Genomic DNA, 26,722 nt, shown 5'->3' on the forward strand with positions numbered 1-26,722 from the left:
ATAACTTTAATATTTTTAGTTGCTATTTTATCACCCATACAAAAGGTAACAAGATCACTAAAGATTGATATTTTTATCCACCAAAATAAATTACAAAATAAAAACCTTTGTTTACAATCACTTCTGTTGACATTGTAATTGTTAGCAACAATTGATACTGTACATGTTGTTGAAAGAAATACAATGATAAATACTGGAAAAACAGAATTCTAAATTGTTACACAGTAATGTCTGAGGGATGAATTCATGGCAGTAGAAAAGGAAATTCATGAAATTGAGACATTTCATTGAACATAAAGTGAACTGATCCAGATAATGAAAACACAAAATCACTGATCATCTCAATTTTGGGTCCGCTGGGTCTCAGTTGGGACTTAAGCCCTGTCGTCATAACATCTTCCTTTGGTTTCAGCACAGAAGTAACAGTCTGTTTATGGCCCAACAGAGAGAGAGAGGGTTACCTGAATAGGAAGTGTACAGCAACAAAGATTGCAATATTTTGTACACTGCTGTTTTCTCCTTGGCTTTTTCATTGTAGAATATACAACTGATAAAAATGTATTTGCCACATTCAAACTAGTTCATGAAGTACATAAATATAATGGACATGTACACAACACTATATATATTCAGTAAAGTCAGAAACCATGGCATGTAGAATATTATGGAAGCAGTTAATACTTTTTTGCCTATATTACATATTGTTTTTGCTTCCTATGAATGCATTATTTTAGGCCTAAAGAACCATTATGTAACTGACATTTTTAATACACATTGAAGCCATAATACATTGTTTCCCTATTCAAAGACTTCAGTAGTAAGAAAATAGAAAACTGAGCAGAAATAATAAATATGAATAAATTATTCTCATGATTTTTTTTGCGAAGGACAGAAACAGAATACATTGAAATTACTGTATGTTATTGACACATTTGTAGTTGACTGGTACAGTATGTGTAGCGCATTTAGGTTTGATAAAAGGCATCAGAGTAAAGGCTGTTGTCCTATAGTCTTCAGTGGATGGTTCCAGAATCCAGATGGATCCCTCTTTCTCATACACACACATTCTCCTCACCACCGACAGAACAAGACAGTTGAAATGTGAAGACGACCAACAATCTAGCCAAACTCTCCAGTGGGGACTAATGGCAACATCTGTGTTGGAATAATCTCTCCATCTGCCTTTCCCAATATCTAGTTACTTACTCTGGCGCACGCTAGGAGCCGATTGGTCATACTCCTGACTGTGGGCCAATCGGGAGCTGAGCTGGGGCCCTGGAGCAGCAGCGGCAGTAGCATTGATCTGGGTGACGGCTGCCACAGTCGTGGTGGTGGTGGAAGCAGGGGCTGCTGGGTAGAAGTGGACATCAACGGCGACTGTAGTAAGCCCCAGGGAGATGCAGTGGGAGAGGAGGAGCGGGGCATTACCGTGGCAGATGCTGACGCTGTGGCGGACCGGCGTGGCATAGGGCTCAGCGGTCTGGAGGGTCAGGGAGGAGCGCAGGCTTTCCTCACGCGCAGGAGGGGGGGAAGGAGAGAGAGAGTGGGGAAGGGGTAAGATTTCTTGGCCCTGGCATTGTCCGTATTCTACTCCTCCGCCCCCCCAGTCCTCCACACACTGCAGCTGGATGCTGGGGTGAGACAGGCTGCATTCCTTCTCTTCATCCAGGAAGGGGTCAACCTGAGGTGGAGAGGATCCAGACAGCTGCTGCAACTGAATTTGTAATATATTGGTATGGTAATGTGTGGGAAATGTTATATTTGACCTGATTTTACATATTCATGCACGCGCACACACACACACTGACCTGTGTGTCTTCGCTGGGCTCAGGGTAGGTCTCTGCTATGAAAGAGTGTTCTGGAGTGTGCGGGGGCTGTGTCTCATCAGAGGCAGGGTCTATCATCACAGTGACTGGGCTGGGGGCAGGAGGCCTGGCACGTGTATCTGATGTATTGGGGCTTTGTTCAATCACAGCCACCAAATCATCATCCTCAAACGCCCTTTCAGAACAGAGGATACATGTACTTAATATTAGCCATCACGGAAAGTATGGCCCTATTTTCATAGAGATATCCTCCACAACAACAACAACGGTGGTGAAAACAGTCACCTGTTCTCATAGGTCCTCCCAGTGTCCAGACGTTCAGCATGTCTGCATGGGACGCCCAGGTTCCTGGGAACTGTGGAAGACAAGGCTAATGGGATTCAATAAGAGAAATTATTATTTCCACTTCTGACACGATGCAGGGTTCAAATCACATTCAGAATCTTGGGAATGAGCAAAAAATAAATATATTTTTTATAGGGGTTCCCACATTAATAGGGAGTGCCCTGGTTTGTTATGAGTGTGTCTTAGAGTATTTTAAACAAGGAGTACAGTGTGCCAAAGGGTGGACAATAGGAGGAAGTTACAGTACAGAGTGAGCTATACAGGCCCACTGACTTCTAATAGTGGGGACAGGCTCGTTCTTCTGGACCAGGGAGTAGAAGGCCATGGTGATGAAGATGAAGGCCATAGACACGCCCACTCCCACCACGATGGGGATGTCATGTTTCTCCAGTACTGGAAGCCACGGAGGAGGAGGCTTTACTCTGGGGGAGGAGAGAGAGGGAATGAAACAGAGCGAGAGAGATTATTCAAATATTCTCATTGTTAATGGTGATTATAATTGTCAAAAGATCCAAATATAGTATGTAAAAGACAGACTTTGGATATTAGGAGGTTCAGTTGTGATGTACATTTCTCTTGCAACATTATCCAATCAAAATAATTAGGAACATAACCAAGTCATGGTCTCATTATGCAGAAAGTTAGGTCGTTACAGTCAACAGAATAATACGCCCACGTGCATGTCGTAACTCGTGCAACTATGTAAGCAAGATAAAGTGATATCAGCTGTGGTGGAGTTTCATCCGGAGTTTAAGCCTGTCAGCGCCAGATAGATAAAAGCTGCATACCGGTATCTACAATCTTCACCAATCCAAATCCAGACATCTTTTGCAGATCCTTATCTATTTTAAGAAATTCAGGTCTTGAAAGTTCTTGCATTGATTAAGCCTTATTGTTGGAACTTGGAACTGATTTGCTGGTGTTTTTACAGTCTTTAATGTGCAACAGTAAAAATAAAATAGAACATGTGTTGTTTTTGCTAGGGAAAACATGGGGGGCCAAATAAAATCACTTGTGGTGAGCTGCTAGTTGGGGAACCGTGATGTAAGCAGGCAAGCCTGGGAGGAATAAAATTCCCCTCTGTCTCCCACCTCCTCTCTCTGTACTGCATGGTGCCCTACCTGGGGTCCTCGTTGGTCCTCATGGGGGACTGAGAGGTGTTCCTCTTCAGCCACTCTGTGGGCTCTGTGTCATTGGGCCTGGTTGGTTTGGCTGGATGAGCTGGGTTAGCAGGCTGGCTTGTGTTCTGCTGCAGGTGGTCTGGGGTGGAGGCATATGGGGCACTAGGGCCCTGGGGGTCAGGGGTGGGGGGTATGGTGATCAGGTCAGGAAGATGGGTGTTTGAGCCTGAAGGCTGGGTGAGGAGATCTGTAGGCTGGGTTTGTGTAGGTTCAGGCTGGGTTGGTAATGGTTGAGGCTGAGGCTGAGTTTTGGATGGTTGAGTCTGTGTTTGTGAGAGTGAAAACAGGGTGATGGTGCTAGGATCCTGGATATGTGGGTCTGAAGGATAACTTTGAGTTCCAGGACGGTGGGTTTGAGTGATTGAGTCGGGAGCATGCAGGCTTTGTATGAGTAGAGACTGAGTCAAAGGTTCTTTGGGCTGGGTAAGAGAATCAGGACGCTGGGTAAAGGGATCAGAAGGGTGGCTGGGAGAATCTGGAGGCTGCGCGAGTGAGACCAGAGACTGGGTAATACTCCCAATGTGGTTTAGGGGTTTAATTGGTTGCTCAGTGACTTGACGCTGGATATGCATGACTGATGGCTGGTTGTGGAGGCTTTGGGATACGGACTGTGTTAATGGAGATTGGCTATGTGGGACTAAAACCTGCCGTTGTGTCACTGGGGGTGGGTTGTGTGTTAATGTTGGCTGCTTATGTATTATTTGAATCTGAGAGAGTGAGATGACTCTATGAGTTACTGAAGGTTGAGTGAGTATGTCTAAGGGTTCAAATAGAGGTGGAGGTGGGGGTTGTAGCACTGGATGCTGGATCTGTGTGACTGGGGGCTGGGTTGGATTGGCCGAGGCCAGGTCCAATGGGAGCAGAGAGTGAAGGTCAGGTGGCACCAGCAGTCCTGTTTGTCCTCTGAAGAGACCTGCTAGTCCTAAAGCTGTCTGCCTGAGAGATGAGAGCGGTCGTAGAGAGTCAGGAGTAGACACTTGGGTGATGTCATTGCTTGAGTCTCTTTGAGTTGCTCGGACTGCAAATATAAAATAATTGTATCAAACAAAACAATGCATGCTAGTAGAACACCAATAAAACCACTCCTTTCTTTGTGTTTCTAGGCTCAATAGCTGACTGTATAAAGTTTGATGTCAAAGAGTGTGATTCAAAATCAAGAATGCACATTACATAAAAAAGGTAAAATGTTGTTTTGGCAAGTAAATACAGCAAAGGGTAGTTAGTACAAGGATGTGCCTGCACTGCATACTACAGTTTATGGTTTTGTCTCTACACACCTGTGCTTCCTCCCTGTAGGGAGACATGTGAGTGGGTCATCTCAGAATGCTGAACTAGACTCAGGTCATTACTGGACAGGGGAGCTCTCTGCTCTGCTTCAGTCTTTGTGACCTGCAATTTGTGAAAAGATGTTAGTCAGATTCATGAAATTTGGCATTGATAAAACGCATAACACACAGAGCCACTGACAGCCGTTTGAAATAATTACACAACTGAAGAGAGCCACAAATATGTGACTCAGGATGTTAGACATGTCTACTACTGATTATGGTAAACAATTCAGCAGACAAGCGATAGAGACTTTCACACCAACCTCATTATTATTCACTGCAGACACAATCTGTCTATGCTGCCTTTCTCTATCAGCTGGGTCATCTTCGGCTTAAGATAGAGGAGATAATGATGAGCATATTTGAATACAGATCCCAGAAAGTAACTACTTTTTGAAACTATTTAAATACAGATCTCAGAAACTATTTGAATAGAGATCCCAGAAAGTAACTACTTTTTAAACTATTTGAATACAGATCTGAGAAAGCAACTACTTAAACATATATATTTTAATACAGATCTCGAGAAGTAACTACTTTTCAGAAACTATTGGATTGGCTGCCTTCAACTATTGGTAGGGCTGCATCTGGAACTGCATGTTGAAGATAGAAATAAAATAAATAGAAATAAAATAAATAGAGCACAAACAATCTCCTGTACTATTCCAATCCATCTGACAGTCGCTCCCCCCTCTTTGGCTGGTCACTGGTGTAGCCTACACATTTCCTGTTGGACACAAAACTGTTCGAACTATTGCATTCCCTCAGTAGGCCATTTAGCATAAGCGCGATTTCCTACAAACTTCATGTCATACACAAAACTATTCGAACTATTGCATTCTATGCCTCAGAAAAGCAGAAGCGCGATGTCATGTTATTTTTTCAGGTGGGGAGTAGGCTACATGCAGCTATTTACATGTTTTGCACAAAATACATTATCGACATGAGTTTTTACTTTTTCGGATAACGTTAAATGCTTGGCTGCCTAGAACGTTCGGCTGCCCAGAAGTAGAAGAGGGTGAGTAAAGACCGAAATGTGAAGGAAGGGGGAGGGTGAGCAGCAGCTACGTTACGCCTATATCACATCGACATTGAAGTTGCGTTTTGGTACACCAGAGGTACATTCATTTCCAATGGAACGCTGCGTTTGCCTTGCAGCATTGCCCAGCAGAGGCAGTTGCAGTGCGTTCTGTGTGGTGCAACAACAGTTCAACATTCACCTTCTGCTACCATTTCTGTCAATTCCAATGTATGCACTGCCTCTGCAATGCAATGCTGCAAGGCAAACGCAACATTCCATTGGAAATGAATGTACTTCTGGTGTACCAAAATGCAAAGATGATGTAGGTGTGATAGAAGCATTAGTTTTGAGAAATCGGTTTCAGGAGGGGCGGGGTGGGGCGAAAACAATTTATCTGTAGCCACGGCCTTAATTTTATGATACCTGAAAATACTGAAGAGAAATTCAAATCCAATTGCAAACAGCAAGTTGGATGCTTAGCAAAAACAACTTTGAACCTCTTTGTCCATCTGACGGAAAGTGTTTTTGTTTCAAACACACACTATACCATTTATAAAGGGATAGTTACGCTGAATACAAACTAACATGATTTTCCACCTACCTTGGCCATAGTTTATTCAAGAAGGTCGTTTTTTATATATTTAGTTTCCTTTCAACACTTAATAGACATATTTTGTTACTGTTATCATTCTCAATAACACTTAACATTAAATTGGTATTGTGCCTGTGTAATAAAACTGTAATTACCTTTGGAGCAACATTTTATTAGTATGTTGTTCCATAATACTTTGGTAAATGCATAGCAATGAGCTGAGAGTTTTTGTAACTACTGTACACAAGAGGAATAGTGATGCACTATATTGCAATTTTCAAAGTCCTATGTAACAACAATGTTGCTATTGTAATATTCAAAGTTACTACACATGTATAAGAAGTTGATGTCAAGTGTATTACCTTATGTCTCACTCATTATGAATATATATTTGTTAGTCATTTTGAAGCTGCAAAAGTGGTCTACTTTAATGTTGAGGTGATATCATAAAGACATGGTTAAACCAGAGATGGTGAGGGTGGCTCTTCTCTGCTGTCGTCCCACTATGTTCTCAGCGGTACAGTGATAGTCCCCTGCATCAGACACCTGAACACTGGAGATATGCAGAGCCCCCTCATCTGCACACACATGAAGGCACAGTCACACATTCACCAAAGCTCTCATTACTCTCCTTACCACCAATCTCATCTCTTCAGATCTGCAAACACTAAAGTAGAAGGGACTATGCCATCATAAGGGAATGTGGTAGGGTATCTTTCTTGGCAGGTGTAAGTTTTATTTAAAATGTGACTGGCTCACCATCTACATGCCTCTCCAGGGTTGGGGTGATGGAGTGTCCCCTGGTCCAGGTGTACCTGATGGGGAGGTCCCCCACTGCCCTGCATGGCAGGACCACAGAGGACCCCTCTGAGCTGCTCACTGCCCCCAGGAAGGACACTATGATGGGGCTTACTAAGCCAGAGAGAGGGAGAGAGAACCACATTGTCTCAATACATTCAGGTACTAAGCACCTTAGTCACACGCCTGAGCTTCACTTCCGGCTAATGTGATGAAGTTAACTTTGTTGTCCATACATGGGATATAGGCCAAGATTTGTAGCATGATCAACAGTACTCGGCTCTATTAAGGCATCCAGACATCCATTATACACACAGTTCTATAGAATAACATCAAACAGAATGTGTGTACTGTACTGGGGGAGGTAAGTTACCAGCGACACGTAAAGTAGCTGTTCTCCGGTCATGCCCCACAGTGTTGGAGGCTTCACAAGTGTACGTGCCCTCATCATAGCTCCTGACAGACAGGATGTAGAGGGTAGTGTTTCTCACGCTGAGAACAGAGAAGCTTGTCATTCATTACCACAAGCAGGTTAGTGGTCTGCAAGCTAACGGTTCCTGACAGATTGGTTGATTACGCAAAATACTTCCTCTAGTGATCAGTAACACAAGACTGTGTTCGCCCACTGTGCTAAAGCCTCACAGAACCACCTCTATTACACTGAACGTACCCCACAGCGATCTTGCCACCAGTCTGAATGGAGCGTCCCTGTTTGGACCAGACAATGGAGGGGAGGGGCTGTCCCCATACCTGGCACTGGAACACCACCTGGGCCCCTACAGGGACCGTCACCACTGGTGGCCACAGCCTCACAGAGGGAGATGCTGGTGGTCAGGGGGAGGAGGAAGAATAGGCTGGTGAGCTTGTTACTTCTGTACCTAAGGAAGTATATCTCAGATAATAAACTGTGTCTTTGATTATGATTACAAGTATATTTGTATGAATATTAACATGCTGTATCAGGTATCATCCTGAATATCTCCTATACAGACACATGGCTAGACAATAATAAGCCTACATCCTGTGTGATGTCATACAGTATCTACCCAGAACGGTCAGTCTGGCAGCGCTGGAGGTCACAGATCTGTACAGGTGGACGTTGGATGCTCTGCAGAAGTAGACTCCACTGTCTGTGTCATAGACACTGGAGAAACAAGCAGTTAAATACAGCTTGAAACTGGTACAGTATGACTGGAGGACTACCATCATACAGAAAAAATAATCTAGTCATACACACACACACACACACACACACACACACACACACACACACACACACACACACACACACACACACACACACACACACACCTGTGGAAGATGAGGTCTCCACTAGGCCTGACAGTGAAGTGTGTCTTGGGAGCAAGGAGGCGGTTGTTTTTAAACCAGGACACTGTTGTTGGAGGCCTGCTGTAGGGGGGTCTACAAACCAGAGTAACAGACTCCCCCATCCTCACAGCCTTGTTGGTAGGCTGCTGGACAAAGGTCCACCCCATCACTGTGGAGAGGGAGGGAGGTACTGTATGTCAGTAAAGGGGCTAGTATAGATATGATATTTGGGTTTGATTGACAACAACCAGAGTACCTGCTGGAAGGAGAAAGGCAGTCTGAGACCTGACTGTCTCCCTCTTGTTCCTGGCCTCACAGTGGTAGGAACCCTCATCATCCTCAGACACGTTCCTGGGGATAAAGGGCATAGCACAGCACAGCACAGCACACACATTAATATCACTTTTGTTGTCTCTGCTTGCTTTTTACATTTGATTTAAAGGTAAACAACTTTTATAATGTCTTAATGTCCTCAAGATCTCACTTGAAAACAAGCAGCTGTCCCTTGTTCTGCAGACTCAAGCCAGAGTTGTTCACAAGGAGATGGCTGTCTTTGAACCATTGCACTGTGGGAGGTGGGAATCCTCGGACAGCACAGCGCATGGAGGCCTCCGTCTCTATGGCAACTGTGATGTTGTCAGGGCCCTCAGTGATCTGCAGCCTTGTAGGGACTCCTGCAGAGCAACAGAAAAACATGGGGGTGTGCCTCAATACTATACAGTGGCTTTCTTTCCTAGGTTCAGTTTCCTCATGTTTAGCTGCCCTACTTTAGTCAACCTTGATTTAGCATACAGCTAATGAGTTGGATGAGTTACAGGAATGAGGTATACATTGATACAGTAGTGTTAAGTAAATGCAGCAAAAAAGAAACGTCCCTTTTTCAGGACCCTGTCTTTCAAAGATAATTCGTAAAATCCAAATAACTTCACAGATCTTCATTGTAAAGGGTTTAAACACGTTTTCCATGCTTGTTCAATGAACCATAAACAATTAATGAACATGCCCCTGTGGACCGGTTGTTGAGATACTAACAGCTTACAGACGGTAGGCAATTAAGGTCACAGTTATGAAAACTTAGAACACTAAAGAGGCCTTTCTAGTGACTGATAAACACCAAAAGAAAGATGCCCAGGGTCCCGGTGTGAACGTGCCTTAGGCATGCTGCAAGGAGGCATGAGGATTGCAGATGTGGCCAGGGCAATAAATTGCAATGTCCATACTGTGAGACGCCTAAGACAGTGCTACAGGGAAACGGGACAGACAGTTGATCATCCTCACAGTGGCAGACCACGTGTAACAACACCTGTTTAGGATCGATACATCCGAACATCACACCTGCAGGACAGGTACAGGATGGCAACAACAACTGCCCGAGTTACACCAGGAAAGCACAATCCCTCCCTCAGTGCTCAGACTGTCCGCAACAACGTTGCCTATGGACACAAACCCACCGTTGCTGGACCAGACAGAACTGGCAAAAAGTGCTCTTCACTGACGAGTCGCGGTTTTGTCTCAACAGAGGTGATGGTCGGATTCACATTTATCGTCAAAGGAATGAGCGTTACACCGAGGCCTGTACTCTGGAGTGGGATCGATTTGGAGGTGGAGGGTCCGTCATGGTCTGGGGCGGTGTGTCACAGCATCATCGGACTGAGATTGTTGTCATTGCAAGCAATCTCCTCCAGCATGACAATGCCACCAGCAATAGTGCTCATTCTGTGTGTGATTTCCTGCAAGACAGGAATGTCAGTGTTCTGCCATGGCCAGTGAAGAGCCCGGATCTCAATCTCATTGAGCACGTCTGGGACCTGTTGGATCGGAGGGTGAGGGCTAGGGCCATTCCCTCCAGAAATGTCCGGGAACTTGCAGGGGCCTTGGTGGAAGAGTGGGGTAACATCTCACAGCAAGAACTGGCAAATCTGGTGCAGTCCATGAGGAGAAGATACACTGCAGTACTTAATGCAGCTGGTGGCCACACCAGATTTTGATTTTGACCCCCCCCCCCTTTGTTCAGGGACACATTATTCAATTTCTGTTAGTCACATGTCTGTGAAACTTGTTCAGTTTGTCTCAGGTGTTGAATCTTGTTATGTTCATACAAATATTGACACGTTAAGTCTGCTGAAAATAAACGCAGTTGACAGTGAGAGGACGTTTAGTTTACTTAAGTAAAAATACTTAAAAGTTCTACTTAAGTCGTTTTTAGGGGTATCTGTACTTTACTAAGCCAAGGCTTTCGACTCTGTCAATCACCACATTCTTATCGGCAGACTCAATACCCTTGGCTTCTCAAACGACTGCCTCACCTGGTTCACCAACTACTTCTCAGACAGAGTTCAGTGTGTCAAATCGGAGGGCCTGTTGTCCGGACCTTTGGCAGTCTCTATGGGGGTGCCACAGGGTTCATCCCTCAGGCCGACTTTTTTCTCTGTATACATCAATGATGTCGCTCTTGCTGCTTGTGATTCTCTGATCCACCTCTACACATACGACAGCATTCTGTATACTTCTGGCCCTTCTTTGGACACTGTGTTAACCAACCTCCAGACAAGCTTCAATGCCATACAACTCTCCTTCCGTGGCCTCCAACTGCTCGCTGCCCACACCTGCCCGCCCGTCCAGCATCACTACTCTGTCCAGTTCTGACTTAGAATATGTGGACATCTACAAATACCTAGATGTCTGGTTAGACTGTAAACTCTCCTTCCAGACTCACACTAAGCATCTCCAATCCAAAATGAAATCTAGAATCGGCTTCATATTTCACAACAAAGCATCCTTCACTCATGCTGCCAAACATACCCTCGTAAAACTGACTATCCTACCGATCCTTGACTTCGGCGATGTCATTTACAAAATAGCCTCCAACACTCTACTCAACAAATTGGATGCAGTCTATCACAGTGCCATCCGTTTTGTCACCAAAGTCCCATATACTACCCACCACTGTGACCTGTATGCTCTCGTTGGCTAGCCCTCGCTTCATACTCGTTGCCAAACCCACTGGCTCCAGGTCATCTACAAGTCTCTGCTAGGTAAAGCACCGCCTTATCTCAGTTCACTGGTCGCCATAGCACCACCCACCCGTAGCGCGGGTCACCCCCAAGCCAATTCTTCCTTTGGCCGCCTCTCCTTCCAGTTCTCTGCTGCCAATGACTAGAACAAACTGCAAAATCTCTGAAGCTGGAGACTCTTTACCTCCTTTACCTCTTTACCTCCTTTGCACCCCAGTATCTCAACTTGCACATTCATCCTCTGCACATCCTACCATTCCAGTGTTTAATTGCTATATTGTAATTACTTTGCCACCATGGCCTATTTATTGCCTTACCTCTTTTATCCTACCTCATTTGCACATACTGTATATAGATTTTCCTACTGTATTATTGATTGTATGTTTGTTTATTCCATGTGTAACTCTGTGTTGTTGTATGTGTCGAACTGCTTTGTTTTATCTTGGCCAGGTCGTAGTTGCAAATGAGAACTTGTTCTCAACTAGCCTACCTGGTTAAATAAAGGTGAAATAAAGGTGAAATCTTTACCTTCATAGTTAGACAATTGTGTACTGTTTCCACCACTGCTTTGATACAGGATACAGAAACAGACCGACCTTTTATTTATTTATTTTATTTTACCGTTATTTTACCAGGTAAGTTGACTGAGAACACGTTCTCATTTGCAGCAACGACCTGGGGAATAGTTACAGGGGAGAGGTGTCACGTTCCTGACCTGTTTTCTGTTAGTTTGTGTATGTGTTAGCTGGTCAGGACGTGAGTTTGGGTGGGCAGTCTATGTTTTCTGTTTCTATGTTGGTTTAAGGGTGACCTGATATGGCTCTCAATTAGAGGCAGGTGGTTTTCATTTCGTCTGATTGAGAGCCATATTAAGGTAGGTGTTTTCACACTGTTTGTTTGTGGGTGGTTGTCTCCTGTGTCTGTGTGATGTTACGCCACATGGGACTGTTTCGGTTTTGTTTGTTCGGTTTATGTAGTCTGTTCCTGTTTTTATGCGTTCTTCGTTATACGTAAGTTCTTATGTTCAGGTGCGTCTACGTCGTTTGTTGTTTTGTAGTTATTCAAGTATAGTTCGTTTTCTGTCTATGTCGTGTCTTGTTTAAATCAATAAATCATGTCATCATACCTCGCTGCATATTGGTCTTCAGATCCCTCTCTCCTCTCCTCGTCTGAGGAGGAGGAGGATTTAGAGAACCGTTACAGAACCACCCACCAAATTACCAGAACCAAGCAGCGGGGAAGAGGACAGCAACCGCAGAAATCCCAGGACTTGTGGACTTGGGAGGAAGAGTTGAACGGAGAAGGACCCTGGGCACAGGCTGGGGAGTATCGCCGCCCCAAAGCTGAGCTGGAGGAAGCGAAAGCTGAGCGGCGGCGATATGAGGAGGCAGCACGGCAGCGGGACAGGTACGAGAGGCAACCCCAGAAATTTTTTGGGGGGGGGCTAGAGAGGAGTGTGGCTAAGCCAGGTAGCAGACCTGAGCGCACTCCTCGTGCTTATTATAAGCAACGCGTCACTGGTCAGGCACCGTGTTATGCGGTTAAGCGCACGGTGTCGCCAGTGCGTGCCCATAGCCTGGTGCGCTATAGGGCAGCCCCCCGAAAGTGTCAAGTGAGTGTGGGTATCCAGCCGGGGCGTATTGTGCCTGCTCAGCGCGTCTGGTCTCCGGTACGCAGTTTCGGTCCAGGGTATCCTGCGCCGGCTCTGCGTGCTGTGTCTCCGGGGCGCTGGGAGGGTGCAGTGCGTCCTATGCCTACGCTCCGCTCGTACCGGGCTAATGTGGGAGTGGAGCCTAAGGGAGAAGTGCGCGTAGTAGGCACTAGATCTCCAGTGCTCATCCACAGCCCGGTTCAACCTGTGCCTGCACTCTGGAGGGTACGGGCTGGAGTAGTATGCCAGCCTGGGGGAGTGGTGCCAAGGCTGCGCACCAGAGCTCCAGTACTCCCCCACAGCCCGGTCCTTCAGGTGCCTTTTAACATCAAGCCTCCTGTAGGTCTCTCCAGCCTGGTGGGTCCTGTGGCAGCCCCACGCACCAGGCTGTCTCTCCGTCTCCTCCCTACAGGTGTGCCCGTCTGCCCAGCGGCGCCTGAACTGCCCGTCTGCCCAGCGGCGCCTGAACTGCCCGTCTGCCCAGCGTCGCCTGAACTGCCCGTCTGCCCAGCGGCGCCTGAACTGCCCGTCTGCCCAGCGGCGCCTGAACTGCCCGTCTGCCATGAGCCTGCAAAGCCGCCCGTCTGCCAAGAGCCTACAGAGCCGCCCGTCTGCCAAGAGCCTACAGAGCCGTCAGCCAGACAGGAGCCGCCAGAGCCTTCCGCCAGACCGGAGCCGCCAGAGCCTTCCGCCAGACCGGATCAGCCAGAGCCTTCCGCCAGACCGGATCAGCCAGAGCCTTCCGCCAGACCGGATCAGCCAGAGCCTTCCGCCAGACCGGATCAGCCAGAGCCTTCCGCCAGACCGGATCAGCCAGAGCCTTCCGTCAGACCGGACCAGCCTTCAGAGCCGCCCAGCCAGGACCAGCCTTCAGAGCCGTCCAGCCAGGACCAGCCTTCAGAGCCAGCCAGCCAGGATCTGCCAGAGTTTATCAGCCGGGACCTGCCCCTTGTCCCGGTGTTGCCCCTTGTCCCGGTGTTGTCCCTCAGTCCGGAGCTGCCGTCCCTCAGTCCGGGGCGGCCCCTAAATCCAGCGGGACCCATGTCTAGGGTTCCCAGTCCAAGGTCGGTGGCGAGGGTCGCCACCTTGAGGAAGACACAGAAGCGGGGATTTATTATGGTGGGATTGGGACAGCGTCCGGAGCCGGAGCCACCACCGTGGTCAGATGCCCACCCAGACCCTCCCCTAGACTTTTGGTGGTGCGTTCGGAGTACGCACCTTGAGGGGGGGGTTATGTCACGTTCCTGACCTGTTTTCTGTTAGTTTGTGTATGTGTTAGCTGGTCAGGACGTGAGTTTGGGTGGGCAGTCTATGTTTTCTGTTTCTATGTTGGTTTAAGGGTGACCTGATATGGCTCTCAATTAGAGGCAGGTGGTTTTCATTTCGTCTGATTGAGAGCCATATTAAGGTAGGTGTTTTCACACTGTTTGTTTGTGGGTGGTTGTCTCCTGTGTCTGTGTGATGTTACGCCACATGGGACTGTTTCGGTTTTGTTTGTTCGGTTTATGTAGTCTGTTCCTGTTTTTATGCGTTCTTCGTTATACGTAAGTTCTTATGTTCAGGTGCGTCTACGTCGTTTGTTGTTTTGTAGTTATTCAAGTATAGTTCGTTTTCTGTCTATGTCGTGTCTTGTTTAAATCAATAAATCATGTCATCATACCTCGCTGCATATTGGTCTTCAGATCCCTCTCTCCTCTCCTCGTCTGAGGAGGAGGAGGATTTAGAGAACCGTTACAAGAGGAGGGGGATGAATGAGCCAATTGTAAACTCAACACTAGTTCCGTCATCCATGCTGTTCTAAGAGGACAGGACAGGGCAGACAGAAGGGATAGGGAGTAGGGGAGAGGCTGTGCATTGTCTCACCTTGTACTGTGAGTGTAGCTGCCTTGCTTTCCCGGCTGGTGTTCAGTAAGGCGTTGTGTGTAACACAGACGTATTCCCCGTTGTCCTCCATTGAGACATTAGAGAGGTGAAGAGTGCCCGAGGTCTTCCTCTGGTTACCCCCTCCATATTGCCCCTAGAGAAACACACTTTGTATTTAAACATACACAGCCACACACAATCAAATGTACATACACAAAGATAAAAATTGACATGCGATCATATCCATTTTTGTACATACACAAAAATAAAAATTGACATGCAATCAAATCCATACAATACATGCAAAGCCTAATGCATTTGATACCTGAATCTGAGCGCCTTTGGTGAAGAGTGTGTTGTCTTTGAGCCAGGTGATGTGTGCTGGGGGGGAGCTGTCCCCTGAGACACACTGGAGGAACATTGCCCGACCCTCACTGACTGTCTGAGACTGAGGACTGAAGAACACCCCCTCCAGGTCTACACACAAAGACACCAGTATCAAACAAAGGATCCAATGTATCTATGTTTTTCTAATTTCCGAGACAGATTTCACAAAAAAGCCAGATAATATGTGTATTAAAGCTAATGCATTATTTCAGCAGAAAATATAGAAGAGCTGAGAAGGACAACTAACCAGCTTCCATCACTTGGACAACAGTCATGATGTGTTTGGCTCCAATGCCTGCACTACAAACATATCTCCCCAGGTCCCCCTCTCTCAGCTGGGGGAAGAACAGAGATCCGTTGGCCAATTGGTGGATCCCTCTGCCAGGACCAGGACTCAATGCTGCTGGCTCTCCACTGGCCCTCTCCCATCTAACAGACAGTTCCCCCTGGCTGCTGGAGTCATACACTGCACAGTACAGTGTGAGGGGAGTACCCAGTACACCAACACCATCCTCTGGATGGGTGGAGAACACTGAACACAGACACAAGTGTGAGATACAAACCGGAGAGAGAGAACAGGCGGCAAATTGACAAATTGTATTCTGAGACTTCCCTATTAAGGGTTGATCCTATAAGTTATGTTAAGTAAGACATGAGACCCAGTCAGTCTAATTGTCAGTAACTTGTCATAGGAAAGGATACAGCAATGATCAGTGCACCAGTTAGGCACCCACATTGCTAGTTATGTATAGTAAAATGAATACTTCAAAACATTCATGTTAGATGCAATCATTGACAGTGAAGTACCCAGCAAAAGTGAGTATTGTTTTGAGTTATTACTCTGCAGAATAAAATAAAAACATAAGAGTATTCAATAACATTAATATATGAATTTACAAAAGATCTAATGATTGAATATGTTCCCAAACATCCAGTCTACCTGAGGACTGAGTGAAATCACAGATTGCAGTGTGGCGTGAAGCTGCATGTTGCTAGGAGACAGATGAAGCTGAAGCAGGTTTTTTTAAAGCCTTTTGTCACATTATACATGGGGTCTGGAAATTTGCATTGGGACTATTTAGAAAAACTGGTCTCGATCATTGCAGAAATCATGATAGTTATCAGTATTTAATTGACACATAATTATCTCGTATTATTAGTGTTGCAATTCATAAAGGTGGACCTATCTAATGAAAACATTGTTCTGTAAGTGTCATTAATGATATGACGAGAAAAAAATCACCCGTATTATGCAATAATTGTGCAGCAACCAGTCTATGCATTAATTATGGATACAATCATTAGGCAACACCAAGTTCATGACCACATCTGGCCCCACTCTTTAACATTAAACGGCATTAACAGCAACAAAAGCGAGAGCATACATACTGTGCACCCTGTATTTCATTTGCCTCTCACTCACCCAGGTCAGACAGGGCTGGTTGACCATGAAGAGAGCAGGAGAGAATGATCAGCCAAAGGTGAGGGGTCACAGGAGGGGAACTGCAGACAAACATAGACTCGAGCATCTTACTGCAGGGCTCCACCTGACACTGAGATCCAGAGAGGCTCGTCCATGGCACCAGCAGTGTACGTGTCCTGAAAAACATTGTGCCCATCATATTATATAAGTAGGTTTAAAAAAGGTAGCTTGAATGTTTGACCAGTTCAATCAGGGGCCTGGCCTGATTTATTTCAAATTTTTCCTGTGTTGTTTGCAATTATTCATCTCATTGTGGATTTATTATAGTGCGTGACTAATAATATTTTGCATCCAAAAGGGTTGCCAATTGTGTTGCACTGCTGCAGTTCTTTTGTGCACGTGCATGTGTGTATGCATTTTCTCAGTGCTCCATGTAATATATGAAAGAGCTCACCACTCTCTCTCTCTCTGTCTCTGTCTCTGTCTCTCTGTCTCTGTATGATACCTATTTTGGTTGTGTGTTTCAGTGGTACCGCGATGGCAGTGGAGCATTGTCTGTTACTAGCCTCTTTACTCTCTTCAATAGGCCAGCCACTTCATCCTCCAGTTCAGCAGCAGCAGCCCCTCCACTCAATGAAGGTGACATGAAAAGGACTGCGGAGCTTTGTACTGTGAAGATCAGTTATCATCAGCCCCCCTGGAAGAAAGCTGCCTGTCTGATCACATGGGCTTTCATGCTCATGCTCAGCCCAACATGTCTATGTAAGGATACAATGACTATGTGATGTGACAGTTGGTGCTCGTAGAGGCATGTGTTTCACGTACATGAACATTGATTTTAATAGTATGGAAACATACAACACCAAAGGCAACAAAGCTTACACTTCAATTTCCAATCAACGTAAATATTTCAAGTAGATGCCTGACAATTCAACACTAATTTAAGTGTAACAGTGCAGGCAGTGTGGACACAGAAAACTTAACCCCATAGAGGCGATGTCTGTGCCCCCACATAAATCTAGTTAGCATAATAACTAAAAATATTAAAAAATCTGTCAGTTTAAGCTAGAGATATATTTTTGCATTGTATGCATCTCAATCTGAGGTGAAATGTGACAGTTAGGAGCAGTGTTTGTCAGACCATGAAATGTCCTGAAAATCAGTCTTCTCACAAAATCGTCTGTAGCGTCCAAGTTTGTAGGTTTGTCCTACAAACTACACTGAACAACACTATAAACGTGACAAAAAATGATTTCAAAGATTTGACTGAGTTACAGTTCATATAACGAAATCAATCAAATTAAATTAATTAATTTGGCCCTAATCTATGAATCTCACATGACTGGTAATACAGATACCCTTAAAAAAAAGTAGGGACGTGGATCAGAAAACCAGTCAGTATCTGGTGAGACCACTATTTGCCTCATGCAGTGTGACAGATCTCCTTCGCATAGAGTTCATCAGGCTGTTGATTGTGGCCTGTGGAATGTTGTCCCACTCCTCTTCAATGGCTGTGTGAAGTTGCTGTATATTAGCTGGAACTGGAACACGCTGTCATACACATTGATCCAGAGCATCCCAAACATGCTCCCGGGGTGACACGTCTGGTGAGTATGCAGGCCATGGAAGAACTGGGACATTTTCAGTTTCCAGGAATTGCGTACAGATCCTTGGGACATGAGGCAGTGCATTATTATGCTGAAACATGATGTGATGGTGGCGGATGAATGGCACGACAATGGGCCTCAGGATCTCGTCACGATATCTATGTGCATTCAAATTGCAATCGATAAAATGCAATTGTGTTAGTTGTCCGTAGTTTATGCCTGCCCATACCATGACCCCACCACCACCATGGGGCACTCAGCAAACCGCTTGCTCACACAATGCTATAAACGCCCTATGCCATCTGCTCGGTACAGTTGAAACCAGTATTCGGCCGTGAAGAGCACACTTCTCCAGCGTGCCAGTGGCCATCGAAGGTTAGCATTTGCCACATGAAGTTGGTTACAACTCCAAACTGCAGTCAGGTCAAGATCCTGGTGAGGACGACGTGCACACAGATGAGCTTCCCTAGATGGTTTCTGACAGTTTGTGCGAAATTCTTCGGTTGTGCAAACCCACAGTTTCATCAGCTGTGCAGGTAGCTGGTCTCAGACGATCCCGCAGGTGAATAAGCCGGATGTGGAGGTGTTACGTGGTCTTCAGTTGTGAGGCCGGTTTGACATACTGCCAAATCCTCTAAAACGACATGGGAGGCAGCTTATGTTAGAGAAATGAACATTTAATTCTTTGGCAACAGCTCTGGTGGACATTCCTGCATGCCTATTGCACACTCCCTCAAAACCTGAGTCATCTGTGGCATTGTGTTGTGTGACAAAACTGCACATTTTAGAGTGGCCTTTTATTGTCCCCAGCACAAGGTGCATCTGTATAATGATCATGCTGTTTAATCAGCTTCTTGATATGTCACACTTGTCAGGTGGATGAATTATCTTGGCAAAGGAGAAATGCTCACTAACAGGGATGTAAACAAATTTGTGCCCAAAATTCAAGAGAAATAAGCTTTTTGTGCGTATGGAACATTTCTGGGATCTTTTATTTTAGCTCATGAAACATGGAACCAAGACTTTATATGTTGCGTTTATATTTTAGTTCAGTATATTATGACCCCTCTATGGAAAGATGAGACTCTCACGAACAGCGTCTTGGGACTCGTCTGAAGTCAGTACAGCTGATCTGCCAACTTCTGTCTGTAGAGTCCGAACAGTTTGGGCTACACCTACAGTATCAGTCAAAAGTTTGGACACACCTACTCATTCCAGGGTTTTTCTTTTTCTTTTCTACATTGTAGAATAAGAGTGAAGACATCAAAACTATGGAATAACACATTCAGAATCATGTAGTAACCAAAAAAGTGTTAAACACATTTTTAAAAAAAAATGTATATTTGAGATTCTTCAAAGTAGCCACCCTTTGCCTTGATGACAGTTTTGCACACTCTTGGCATTCTCACAACCAGTTTCATGAGGTAGTCACCTGGAATGCATTTAAATTAACAGGTGTGCCTTGTAAAAGTTAAATAGTATAATTTATTTCCTTCTTAATGCATTTGAGCCAATCAGTTGTGTTGTGACAAGGTAGAGCAGATAGCTCTATTTGGTAAAATACCAAGTCCATATTATGGCAAGAACAGCTCAAAATTGCAAAGAGAAATGACAGTCCATCAATACTTTAAGTCATTAGGGTCAGTCAATCCCGAAAATGTCAAGAACATTGACAGTTTCTTCAAGTGCAGTTGCAAAAACCATCAAGAGCTATGATGAAACTGGCTCTCATGAGGACCGCCACAGGAAAGGAAGACCCAGAGTTACCTCCGCTACAGAGGATTTCATTAAAGTTACCAGCCTCAAATAAATGTTTTGCAGATGTCTAGTAACAGACGCATCTCAAAATCAACTGTTCAGAGAATCAGGCCTTCATGGTCGAATTGCTGGGGGAAAAAACTACTTAAGGATACCAATAATAAGAAGAGACTTGCTTGGGCCAAGAAACACGAGTAATGGACATTAGACCAGTGAAATTCTGTCCTTTGGTCTGATGAGTCCAAATTTTAGATTTTTGGTTCCAACCGCTGTGTCTTTGTGAGACGCATAGTAGGTGAACGAATGATCTCAGCATGTGTGGCTCCCACCGTGAAGCATGGAGGTGTAATGTTGTGGGGTGCTTTGCTGGTGACACTGACAGGGATTTATTTAGAATTCAAGGCACACTTAACCAGCGTGGCTACCACAATATTCTGCAGTGTTGCGCCATCCCATCTGGTTTGCGCTTAGTGGGACTATCATTTGTTTTTCAACAGGACAATGACCCTACACTTCTCCAGGCTGTGTAAGGGCTATTTGATCAAGAATGAGAGTGATGGAGTGCTATATCAGATGAACTGGCCTCCACAATCACCCAACCTCAACCCAATTGAGATGGTTTGGGATGATTTGGACCACAGAGTGAAGGAAAAGCAGCCAACAAGTGCTCAGAATATGCTGGAACTCCTTCAAGACGGTTGGAAAAGCATTCTAGGTGAAGCTGGTTGAGAGAATGCCAAGAGTGTGCAAAGCTGTCATCAAGGCAAAGGGTGACTACTTTGAAGAATCTCAAATATAAAATATATTTTGATTTGTTTAATTAAAATTAAATAAATCTTCTTCAGGCTAGGGTCCTTTTTTCTCAATTTCCGCCTGACTGACATGCCCAAAGTAAACTGCCTGCTGCTCAGGCCCTGAAGCCAGGATATGCATATAATTGGTACCATTGGAAAGAAGACACTTTGAAGTTTGTAGAAATGTTAAAATGATGTAGGAGACTATAACACAATAGATATGGTAGGAGAAAATCCAAAGAAAAACCAACCAGAATTTTAGCGGGACACCTAGCCTTAAGTTAACACCTTTTTGGTTACTACATGATTCCAAATATGTTATTTAATATTTTTGATGTCTTAGAGTGTAATGGGTTAAACACTGTGATAGTGAAAGTGGTCCCATGGCCATGGACCCTGGCTGGTAGTGGAAGTGCTTGATAGTGGGCATGTGAATGGGCACTTACGGGCCTGACTCATCTGGCATGGGAAGCAGAGCCAGCAGTGGGTATGCTAACACACAGCTATCTGATGAGAGCCTGGGGGTGTGTGTTTGCTTTGGCCTCACAGGAGACCATTTACCTCGCAAGCAGTTTAGCAAGTCATTAAGATTGGATTTAATCTCTCACTCAAGCACTTAAATGCTCTGTCTCTCTTTCCACTAAGATTTTCTTTGTTTTGGATGTTTTGCCTTGTAGACATGCATTATTTGTCAGCAGCATTTTTTATGTAAAAGAACAATCATACTCCAATGAGACAGGCTCCCAAACCATCAAAATTCTATCAATTTGTTTTTGAATAATACATTATTTATGTGTAATATTGAAAACATACATATAGATGCATGACAATAATTCCAGTGCTTGTAAAAGGCCACTGCAACATTACCAAATTAATATGAAATGTAATTACCAGAAAAGCACAAACACCCACTGTAATATTCAGTATATTTGAATGTAACTGCAACTAGCACTATTGTTACTGGAACCAACAATATAGCTTTAAACTATTCAAATGAATGACAACATAAAATTCAGAAAGCATGGAAGTGTTACATATTGTAGCAAAATAACAAAAATTACAAAACAACCTTTGCTTATGCTACTTATTTGCAAGTTATAGAAATATGAAATACAGTATTATGATGTTTAAAGTAATATACTTTACCTTCATCCAGTAGATCTCTCCAGCTCTCTCCAGTCTGTGCAAACTCTCCGTTCGTCAGCTGCATATGCTTAGGTTCCAGGTGGAAAGGACAAGCCACGCTCACTTGCACTTGCACGCACTCACTCACACACACACACACACCCACACACACACACACACACACACACACACACACACACACACACACACACACACACACACACACACACACACACACACACACACACACACACACACACACACACACACACACACACACACACACACACACACACACACACAAACAGAAGAGCAGAGCATAATCCAATTATAGCCATAATGAAGAACAAAACCACCTTCACACACATGAGAACAAGGAGATCCCAAATATTCCACTTCCAACAGTATTATAACAAGCTTATTATCACGATACAATACAAAGTATTGTGTTTCTATTATTGTTCCCAGTGAAGGAGCACTGATGAGTTGTGAAAGAAGATATGCACAGATAATGAAAATTCATATTAATTATAACTCATGAATATGTTTAACCATTCAGTTCATGCCAAAATACATTATTTGAATGTACTATCAAGAAAAATATGGGGCATACAGTATGAATAAAATAAAATACAATTTTATTTGGCACATGGAACTTGGCACAGACTTTACCCTGAAATGCTGGCTTACGCCTCGATCACTTCGACAGCATCATTACGTTTTGGTACACCAGAAGTACATTATTTTCCAATGGAATGCAGCATTTGCCTTGAGCATTGCGTTGCAGAGGCAGTTGCAGTGCGTTCTGTGTGGTGCATACATTAGATTTATCGAACAAATGCGTCAAACTGTATGCGTAGATGGCTTGATAGAAATGGTAGCAGATAGTGAATGTTGAACTTTTGTTTTCCACCTATCCAGATGATGCTGCGGACTATTTTGCGCAACAACGCTGTAGGTGTGATCAAGGCGTACAAGTAAGAACAAAAAATTGCTAAATTAAAAAGGAAAGTAGTAACACAATAAACTAACAATAACAAGGCAATGTACTGGTACCGAGTCAATGTGCATGGTGAAGAGGTAGTTGAGGTAATTGAGGTAATATGGACATGTAGATAGGGGTAAAAGTGACTATGCACTCAGGACAGATCATAAACAGTAGCAGCAGCACATGTGATGAGTGTGAAAGTGTGTCTATGTGTGTGTGTGTGTGTGTGTGTGTGTGACGTCAATATGCATGTGTGTGTAAGTGTATGTAGTGTCTGTGTGTGTGTCTTTGTATGTTGGATTGTCAGTGTAGTATCTGTGAGTGTGTGGGTAGAGTCTAGTGAGTGAACAGTCTATAATTTGGGTGGCTGGAGTCTGACCATTTTTAGGGCCTTCCTATGACACCACCTGGTATGGAGGTCCTGAATGGTAGAGGGCTCAGCCCAAGTGATGTACTGGGCCGTACACACTACGCTCTGTAGTGCCTTGCGGTCGGATGCCGAGTAGTACCAAGTGGTGATGCAGCCAGTCAATATGCTCTCAATGGTGCAGCTGTAGAACTGTTTAAGCATTTGATGGCCCATTCCAAATAATGTCAGCCTCCTGAGGGGGAAGAGGCGTTTTTGTGTCCTCTTTCTTCACAACTGTGTTGGTGTGTTTGGACCATGATAGGTCCTTAGTGACGTGGAAATCTCTGGCAACAAGTCAAAAGAGTTGCCTGTATCCTGAGTGACTAAAACAGGCAGTTCTTTTGAATGTCTGTCTGGGCATGAGACAATCTATAGAAGTGGATCTGTTAATGGACTGTGCATCATGGAATGTGCTCATCATGGAATGTGCTGTCTGTACTGTTTCAGCATTAAATGGGGCTAATGAGAATGACTGCAAGGCAACACCACTCACCGATATTGCAACAGCTTTGGGAATTATGTGTTGTCGTAGATGAGGAAAAACAGAAATGAACACATTATCAAACAATTGATAACAACACCATTATGTCATGTAAGATGTTGGTGAGACACTTATCCTATGCAGATTGTTCATAGAAAATAAGGCTATTATGATTGCCTGCACTGAACCCATTAAATTAATCATAACTGGTGGTTACTGGTAAAGTCTATAGACAAGACTGTCAATTAATGACACATCAATGCAAGCATTAAAGGATAAGCAGTTGTATTCTACCCATCAGTGGAGGCTGGTGGGAGGAGTTATAGGAGAACATGCTCTTTGTAATGGCTGGAATGGAATTAATGGAACGGAGTCAAACATATGGTTTCCATATGTTTGATCTGTTAAATACCGTTCCATTAAGTCCATTCCAGCCATTACAATGAGTCTATCCTCCTATAGCTCCTCCCACCAGCCTCCACTGATACCCATGTTAGGGAGAAGAGCAGATAGACTAAACCTGATTGAACAGCATAACACAATGGTCTCATCTCCATGGAATTGAGACTGTAGTAGCAATGTTTAGCACATTCAAAGGCATGGGTATTATCCAAGCATAGCCTCGCCTTGGTCTACCTGTAGTAAGTCTTTGCAAATGTAAATGGACTTATTTCCCCCAATCAATTCAGCACAATCAAATGGAAATTAAAGTACAAATAGACCGATTTATAATCTATGCAAGGAGAGTGATTTTAATTAACCGGACAAAGACTGATTTAGTTGGCACATGTGATATTGTCAATTCTGGACATCAAACACACAAATCCACCAAAGGAGGTGTGCAGCTCAATACCTGCCTAGACGCTAAGCATTTCTATCTGACTGCTGATGTAATAAAGTTGAACAAAAAGCACTATATATAATGAAAGTCCTGGGGAGGAAATGTGGTCATTGGTTAGCTGTAAATATATCTACTCAGGAGCATCAATAATGTAATAATAATGTAATTGAAATGCAATGTACTAAGTTGAGTCATTCATTTAGTAAAGCCAAATTGTCACTAGAGCTATGAATATCTATTCTATAAATGATGCATCTCTTGCACAGTAATGTAAATGCATTTGCCTACAACCCCGAAGTATAAAACAAATAGTATCAGAACATTGTTTGTAATGGATGTTTGTTTCATTTTTTTAATGCAGTGATACCTTCCCCTTAAGAGGGCTCGTTGTGGGATAATGACAATGTGAGATATGAGAGGACTTCCCTTAGCATTGAGGGAGTGTGTGTGTGTAGAGTGGTTTCATTCAAACCCTCAGCTCTGGTTCTCTAATCAGGCCCTCTGGGGCCAGCAGGCGGACATTCCTGAGCAATGATTCATGATGAAAATCGCATTCACACTGAGTACAGATTACATATCAAATTGTATTGGTCACATTCACATATTTAGCAGATGCTATTGCGGGTGTAGCGAAATGCTTGTGTTTCTAGCTCCAACAGTGCAGTAATATCTAACAACTAATATCAAACAATTTCACAACAATACACACAAATCTAAGTAAAGGAATGAAATTAAGAATATAGACATATTTGGAGGAGCAATGTCAGAGTGGCTTAGACTAAGATACAGTACAATAGAATAGAATACAGTGTAGACATATGAGATGAGTAATTCAAAATATGTAAACATTATTAGAATGACTAGTGATCCATTATTAAAGTGGCCTGTGATTTCAAGTCTATGTATATAAGGCATCAGCCTCTAATGTGCTAGTGATAGCTATTTAACAGTCTGATGGCCTTGAGATAGAAGCTGTTTTTCAGTCTCTTGGGCTGAGCTTTGATGCACCTGTAGTGACCTCGCCTTCTAGATGATAGCGGGGTGAACAGGCAGTGACTCAGGTGGTTGTTGTCCTTGATGATCTTTATGGCTTTCCTGTGACATCGGGTGCTGTACTGTAAGTGTCCTGGAGGGCAGGTAGTTTGCCCTTGGTGATGAGTTGGGCAGACCGCACCACCCTCTGGAGAGCCCTGCGGTTGTGTGCGGTGCAGTTGCCGTACCAGGTGGTGATACAGCCCGACAGGATGCTCTCAATTGTGCATCTGTAAAAGTTTGTGAGGGTTTTATGTGCCAAGCCAAATATCTTCAGCCTCCTGAGGTTGAAGAGGCGCTGTTGTGCCTTCTTCACCACACTGCAGAACGTGGGGTACTTTTACAACATGAATATAGTGATTGGTAAAAGGAGATGATTGTCGACTACAGGAAAAGGAGGACCGAGCACGCCCCCATTTTCATTGATGGGGCTGTAGTGAAGCAGGTTGAGAGCTTCAAGTTCCTTGGTGTCCACATCACCAACAAACGAACATGGTCCATGCACACCAAGACAGTCGTGAAGAGAGCATGACAAAACCTATTCCCCTCAGGAGACTGAAAAGATTTAGCATGGGTCCTCAGATCCTCAAAAGGTTCTACAGCTGCACCATCGAGAGCATCCTGACTGGTTGCATCACTGCTTGGTATGGCAACTGCTCGGCCTCCGACCGCAAGGCACTACAGAGGGTAGTGTGTACGGCCCAGTACATCACTGGGGCCAAGCTTCCTGCCATCCAGGACCTCTATACCAGGCGGTCTCAGACGAAGACCCTAAAAATTGTCAAAGACTCTAGCCACTCTAGTCATAGACTGCTCTCTCTGCTACCGCACGGCAAGCGGTACCGGAGCGCCAAGTCTAGGTCTAAGAGGCTTCTAAACAGCTTCTGGCTCTAACCAGAATATAAAGAGGAGTGGGAGGCCCCGGTGCA

The 26,722-nt window shown here is 44.4% G+C and overlaps 1 protein-coding gene across 4 annotated transcripts; it reads right to left on the minus strand.

The window, feature by feature from the left end:
- Positions 1–46: 46 nt before the first annotated feature.
- LOC129853300 (mucin-2-like) lies at positions 47–22,319 on the minus strand. Of its 4 annotated transcripts, none has more exons than XM_055919189.1 (21): positions 22,064–22,319; positions 16,759–16,934; positions 15,583–15,867; positions 15,274–15,425; positions 14,949–15,102; positions 8,905–9,094; positions 8,677–8,771; positions 8,403–8,589; positions 8,138–8,235; positions 7,762–7,915; positions 7,465–7,583; positions 7,053–7,205; positions 6,758–6,871; positions 4,944–5,011; positions 4,630–4,741; positions 3,293–4,370; positions 2,445–2,593; positions 2,112–2,181; positions 1,809–2,001; positions 1,207–1,714; positions 47–427 (listed from the first exon to the last, which is right to left on the minus strand). In XM_055919189.1, exons 2-21 carry the CDS (start codon positions 16,862–16,864, stop codon positions 375–377), a joined length of 4,038 nt encoding a protein of 1,345 aa, XP_055775164.1. In that variant the 5' UTR covers positions 16,865–16,934; positions 22,064–22,319; the 3' UTR covers positions 47–374. The 4 variants fall into 4 exon arrangements, with proteins under 4 accessions (XP_055775164.1, XP_055775163.1, XP_055775165.1 ...); XM_055919188.1 differs by having other exon boundaries at positions 2,112–2,196; positions 22,064–22,318; XM_055919190.1 differs by having other exon boundaries at positions 1,207–1,681; positions 2,112–2,196; positions 22,064–22,317.
- Between the last annotated feature and the right edge of the window lie 4,403 nt (positions 22,320–26,722).

Source organism: Salvelinus fontinalis, chromosome 4, assembly GCF_029448725.1.
Source record: "Salvelinus fontinalis isolate EN_2023a chromosome 4, ASM2944872v1, whole genome shotgun sequence".
NCBI lineage: Eukaryota > Metazoa > Chordata > Actinopteri > Salmoniformes > Salmonidae > Salvelinus > Salvelinus fontinalis.

Coding starts and splice junctions, on each gene's coding strand:
- LOC129853300 (XM_055919188.1), bottom strand. CDS start 16,864: ATGCTCGAGTCTATGTTTGTCTGCAGTTCCCCTCCTGTGACCCCTCAC. Junction 4,742..4,943: donor CTGCAGTGAATAATAATGAG/GTTGGTGTGAAA, acceptor CACAAATTGCAG/GTCACAAAGACTGAAGCAGA. Junction 2,197..2,444: donor GCCTGTCCCCACTATTAGAA/GTCAGTGGGCCT, acceptor GAATCCCATTAG/CCTTGTCTTCCACAGTTCCC.